The 6,796-nt window shown below is 32.6% G+C and overlaps 1 protein-coding gene across 1 annotated transcript; it reads right to left on the reverse strand.

The window, feature by feature from the left end:
- Positions 1-333: 333 nt before the first annotated feature.
- Positions 334-3,710, reverse strand: LOC139899587 (receptor-like protein 49). The gene has a single exon (XM_071882402.1). The coding sequence runs from the start codon at positions 3,656-3,658 to the stop codon at positions 746-748; it is 2,913 nt and encodes a 970-aa protein (XP_071738503.1). The 5' UTR covers positions 3,659-3,710; the 3' UTR covers positions 334-745.
- Between the last annotated feature and the right edge of the window lie 3,086 nt (positions 3,711-6,796).

The raw sequence follows: 6,796 nt of genomic DNA on the forward strand, positions 1-6,796 counted from the left end.
TTATTAGACGAATTCAACGATTGAAAATGTTTGCACTGATGTCAGGAAGACACAGCCCAAAAATTGAGAAGATTCAACGGTCGGATCTCCGGGGATCGAAGGTTTTCTGGCCTGCTGTCACTGTAGACGGGAATTGGGGTTTTCACTCTATTTCTTGATTTATCTCTGATCTCTCTGCTTTTTGATAATAAAAACCAGCTGCACACTTGGAGTTTAAAAATTCCTAGGATGCTTGACCAAGTCAACAAGCATTTTGGGCCTAAATTTGTTGGGCTTGGAACATTGGGCTAAAACTTCCACATAAATGGAAACCAAATAAAAACCAACAATACATGTACAACTGCGCAAATATTGAATCGACAAAACATAAAGATCGAACGTAATACACAGACAATTACAATGGTGGGGAATCGAATAAGTTGGAATCACAAGAAACCACATCAGATTTTCATATATCGTGTATCTTCAAGATTCAAAATACAACCCGAGGCAAAGTTTAGAGTTTTACAATCACATTGAAAGTATCAGTGTATCACCAACACGTGACGCCATGGACATTCATAGACCTCAGCTACTTATACGGCATATCATAATCCATCATGCATCTTTTCTAGTAAATTAGAATATGCATATTTAGTAAGGTACAACTTCACCGCACTAAAAATGTTTCAAAAAACAACACCGTTGGATCACATGTTGCCCTGCAAATAATAGGGGACGAAAAAAAAAAAAAACTAAAAACCTTTCAACTTCCTATGTATATGATACGTCTTCTCTTTTTCTGGTGTGTCAAGATCATACGCTCCCCTGCATCTGTAATTGAAGTGTACCACTTTGGTCTTCCGGTCGACAGCATAAGATATCCTATCACGAATCCAAATAGGGTCCCACAACCATATCCTAATATCACCACTTTCCATGTAAACCCATTCTCTTCCTCATCTCTAACTTCTTCCCCTTCGGTATGTGATTCATCTAGATTCTTATTGCACTTTTTGGGCAACGGAAGCCCACACAGTTTTGGATTCCCTCCAAATGACCCTTCAAATGTGTTAAACTGTGTACTGGATGGAATGCGCCCCTCGAGTTGGTTTTGTGAGAGATTTAAGAACCCAAGAAATGTCAACTCTGAAAGGCTTTGAGGGATCTCCCCAGTGAGTCTGTTACAAGATAGGTCCAACGATTCAATTGATTTGAGCTTCCCAAAATCATGTGGAATCCGACCTGTGAGGTTATTGTGGGATAAGTTGAGCACTATCAACGAAGTAAGATTTCCAATAATATTTGGAATCTCCCCTTCAAATCGGTTACTGGATAGATCAAGAATCTTATAGTCAACAGAAATTTTGGCAAATACGAGATCCTGGCCCTTCACACTTATAACAACAGAGTAATACTCACCATTAATTTGCAAATATTCAAGATTAGTGCTCATTAGACCACTCATCATGGCCTTTAAGTTTTCAAAATACTTGCGAGGTAGTTGACCTACAAACCCATTATGTGATAAGTCAAGTACTCGCAGACTTGCAAATGGGGATTCGACAATTGGAGAGGTTCGAATGGGACCATAAAAATTGTTTGATTTTAGAATAAGAGCCTGCAGGTTTTGAAGATGTCCTAACCAGTGAGGTAATCTACCATTTAAGAGATTGTTTCCAAGATCAAGTACTTTCAAGGCTTGACATTTAGACAAGGAACTTGGCAACTCTCCTTGAAATCGATTTCCCTTCAAAATAAGCCCTTCTAAATATCCACAATCTCCAAACATGTTTGGAATTGTACCATTAAAATCGTTATTGCTTAAATCCATTGCAAAAACATAGGTATTATTTACCCAGCATTGTGGAATCCTTCCACTAAAGCCATTTTCGGACAAATCAAGTGAATGCAAATTGGTCATGTTGCAAATTGATGGAGGGAATGGTCCTTGAATCTGATTGGACTGCAGAAATAAATATTGAAGTCCATAATGTTGAAATTGTGGTAATCCTGTTATGAAGTTATGCGAGAGATTCAAGAAATTCAACCTGTTTGGGAAGAAGTTATCCGACATATTCAGGTAATAGTTATCACCTATCTCTCGTGCCCAAATAGGAATGTCTCCTTTGATTTCATTGCTAGATAGATCTAACCTGAATAGACTTATCATGTATCTTAAGGACATCGGAAACTCTTTTAACTTGCAAGAAGCCAAATATAAGAACCGAATATTATGGTTAGCATAATGAATAGCATTATTGGTCGTAAGTGAAAAATGATTGTATGAGAGATCAAGATAATAAAGGTTCGTCAGACTTGATAATAACGTATCTAACCCCCAGTCACTGCCAAAATTATTATTAGAAAGGTCCAACAAAGTGAGGTTGGAGAGTTTCAGAATGATGGCTTGATCAATCCGGCCAACTAATTGATTTTTACCAAGATTCAAGTTTTGTAATGCGGGAAGAGCAGACGAATTAAAGAATACATCCCCATTGAAGATGTTATTACTTAGATCGAGATATACTAAAGAGGGAAGAACAAGCAACCAAGATGACAGTGCCCCGTTAAGTTTGTTGTTTGACAAGTCTAGATAAGTGAGGTGTGTTATGTTAAGTGGAGATTTGGGAAGGGACCCCATCAAACTACAGTTCCCGAGATCCAAGTAATTCAAATAAGAAGAGATGTTTATATGCTCAGTTGGTAAAACCCATGAGATATTAACATCATGAAGTCGAAGGTCTCTCATAAGAGTCGAACTGTTAAGGAGATTGTTGAAAACGTTAGGTTTGATTCTCAAATAATGGTTTGAAGAAAGATCAAGCGAAACCAGTTTAGGAAGATGCGAGATTTCTATAGGGATTTGGCCTGTGAACTGATTTCCTGACAAGTCGAGTTTTTCCAAAGATGAAATATTGAAAAAGTAACCCGGCAATTTTCCGTGCAATCTTGCCCCCCTAAGATTTAATAATTTCAAAGAAGAAGAAGATATATTAAGAAAAGTAGGTAAAGCTGAATTGATAATAACATCACTAAGCAATAGTTCTTTCAAAGAAGTAGAATTTCCAAGCACGCTTAAGAAAACGTGAGGTTCAAGACTAAAATCGTTCGAAGAGAGATCAATAGACACCAAATTATGAAGTAGTGTGACGTTTGTTGGCACTTTGCCGGAAAACAGAGATTTTGAGACGTTGAGATGTGTGAGACTTTTTGAAAACCTTCCAATTTCATTTGGAATTTGGGAACCTTCAAAATTATTGAAAGCGAGGTTGAGTCTCTGTAGCCGAGGAAGGTCAAATAAGGTGGAATTAGGAAGGATGGTACCTAGTACCATTCCACAACTCATATCGAGACCGATAACATCACCTGTGGAGTGATCACAAGTAACGCCTTTCCAATCACAACAATCTGTATTTGTGTTCCAGTTCATTGTAATTGGATGGTAACCTTCATCACCAAGCCAATTCTTACATGAGGAATAATCTGTAGCTAAATCTGAGAAGATATCTTCAAAGAGGTCGTCTTTAAAGAGAAGCAGAGCCCGGGATTGTTGAGCAGGACATTTAAATATATGCTCTGTAGTTAAGCTGGTGTTGAAGAAATAAGAGGAAACTGTGGAACAAGTAAAACAACAAAAGAAAACGAGTACAGAATAAACCAATTTTGAATTACTCATCTTTTTTTTTTTTAAATAACAACAAATCTCTTATTTGTAGTTGCTAGATTAAATCATTAACACGATGTATCACTCTATATACTCTTATATTCACACTAGTATACTTCCGAGTATTTGCGTTGTAATTGCATGGAAAAAACAGCCCATTGTGTACTTTGATAAGTCTATTGTATTGTATGTGGTCTATGTCTGGTTGTAAACGTATGATTTGGGTTATTCAAGATTGGTAGGCCGCCCTAAACATTTAAGTTTTTGTCTGACTATGCAAATTTCCAACCTTTAATTGATCTATATATGAATGAAGCTCTTTCGATCGATCTATGATGAATAAATATATGTAGTTCGGACAGATTAGTGTTAACTACGACTTCCGTAATGCTTAATTTTGGGGTTATGTAAGTCTTTAAACTGGTAGGTTGTTCCTTATATTATTTTCAACAAACATATTATTGTTGTAAATTTAGTAGTAAAATATGGATGGTAATTAGTCAAATATGGATAGTAAAATTTGTACTATATATATGTGGATAATGAACACACATATACACACCATTTTCTTACATATAAGAAATATACTCTCTCTCTCTTCCATTACTACTCTCTCATATTTAAGGATTGTATAGGCTTAGGTCAAAATTAGTTATAAGTCTACTGAATTATAACACGTTATCAGCACGAAGAGCTTAGTGTAATCAAAGGATATCTCAAACGATCACGAGTCACTAATCAAGGTATGAAATTATTAAGGTTTTTCAGACTCGGACATATCAAATTTTGGACTACTAACATTTTGAACTACTAATTTTTATTAAGTTCTTAGTGCATTTGTATTGTTCTTATTATATGGTTGGCTCTGCCACCTAAATTATATATGGTCGACACTGTCGCCTAACTATCATTTATGTTTACTAACTTTTATTAACTTCACTAACATTTATATTTATGTTATTTAAGTTATATATGGCCGGTTATACCGCCTGAATTATATTTTCTGTAATCTAACTCTTATTAACTTCACTAACATTTATATTTATGTTAATAAGACCTCATGATTGTACGCAACATGTCATTTGACAACACGGTACTTTATGTACGCAACACGTCATTTGACAACACGGTACCATGGGTCGAGATTAATTCCGATCAATACGAATACGATGGGGTCTTTATATGTTATCTAACATTTATGATTACTTATGCAATTAATCATTATTTATTTCATGCATACTAATGTTTATTCTTAAATTTATAATCTTAAAAGTTAAATAGTAAATAAATTAATAGCACAAATTTCAATTATGAGGTTCGTTGGAAATAATGGTGGTCGATTGGGATAGGAAATAGAAAGGAAACAATCATATGGTGGGATATTATAATCATACATATATATATATATATATATATATATATATATATATATATATATATATATATATATATATATATATATATATATATATATATATATATATATATATATATATATATATATATATACTATTAACAAGTCATTATAACAAAAAGCACCATATAAAAGAACTTATCATGAGAGTGTATATTATGCTTCATAAAAATATTGACCAATTGCTGGATTTTGCAATGGTACAATAACAAAAAAAAAAAGGCACATGAGTTTAAGATAATGTACATTATGCTTTATGGGTAGTACAATATAAAAAAAAAATGTGTTACATAGGGAGATAGGGAGGATGGCGAACATGACCCCGATTTACACGGGAATGGGTCCCTTTAAAAAGGACTGATTATTTGGATTCATTTGGTTAGTTGCTAATGTGCACCTTCCCATGCTAACATGCGCCAAATTGAAGAATTTGAGAATTCTTTAATGGCAATAATAGAGCTTACACAGTAATAATCAAAGACTTGACATAAGCGTAACAAAATTTATAGTTTACAATTTAGATTTTAGATATATATTTTTTTATATTTGAGTTAAAAAATGTTAATGTATATCTTTGAAAGCTTAACATGGATTTTAAAAGAAACTTATTTATATTTATTTATATAAATATATAAAGTAAAATCATCATATATATATATATATATATATATATATATATATATATATATATATATATATATATATATATATATATATATATATATATATATATATATATATATATATATGCTATGATTTTCTGAACATTCAAATAAAAAGTACTCCGTAGTCAATATCGCTGTCTTCTTCACTAGGCTTGGTATGGAATAAAGCTCTTAAAAGAAGAATCGATGTGATATAGATATATACTTTTATTAGTCTTAAAAATAAAGATGTAACAACCTTTATTTTCTATATTAAATGTTTTTATCAATATGGAAATGATTATCCTGTTTGTAACTTCATTTATATTTAATAATGTTTTACAAAACAGGTGACACAAGATGTGGATCAACTATTTTTTTTCCTTTTTTTCATTCTGCATGTCTCCTTGCATATATTTAATTAAATTATTACTCCGTAATATAAAAAACGTACGTACTACTTAGTTAAAATTAAAAAAAAAAGAGCAACGATCCTCCGTATACGTGGAAACTTTTTCTTGTTGTCAAATTGGTACTTCGTATATTCACTATTTTTAGTTCGTTTTTCACGCCAACATACTCGATGTAATAATTTTAATTTTATTTGTTTTAGTCCGATAAAATCAATCTATAGAAGTACGTTTGCCCTCTCCTTAGTTTACACCATGTGACGTTACAAACTTATGGGGGTTTGGTTTGAAAAGAAAACGTGAGTGAATCTGTTGAAAAATCTTAATTAAGTAAACCCTAAGCTACCTTCAGACTTAAATGACCTGAATTTTCTAAGATGCATAGCTTGTTATGTGTCACCCCTAAATAAATAATTTTAAACCATAACACATATGTTTATTAGGTGTTATCTTTTACGTACTGCGAATTGTAACTTGTTTGCAGGTAATAGATTTTTTTGATTATCTTGTTGAAATTTTAATTTGAATACTGCTAAAGTACAAAATCTAAGAAATATGTCATTAATTTGAAATCAACTGAAGGAATTATAAATACTGTATCAGGTATTGCAAACTTGATAAAATGAACGAAAAAGGATATATTAATGAAAAGCACATATGGTGATTAATGAAAAAGCACATA

The sequence above is a fragment of the Rutidosis leptorrhynchoides genome, chromosome 3 (assembly GCF_046630445.1).
Source record: "Rutidosis leptorrhynchoides isolate AG116_Rl617_1_P2 chromosome 3, CSIRO_AGI_Rlap_v1, whole genome shotgun sequence".
Classification (NCBI taxonomy): Eukaryota; Viridiplantae; Streptophyta; class Magnoliopsida; order Asterales; family Asteraceae; genus Rutidosis; species Rutidosis leptorrhynchoides.

Bases quoted from the DNA above. Each gene is read 5' to 3' on its own strand.
- LOC139899587 (XM_071882402.1), bottom strand. From the start codon at position 3,658: ATGAGTAATTCAAAATTGGTTTATTCTGTACTCGTTTTCTTTTGTTGT.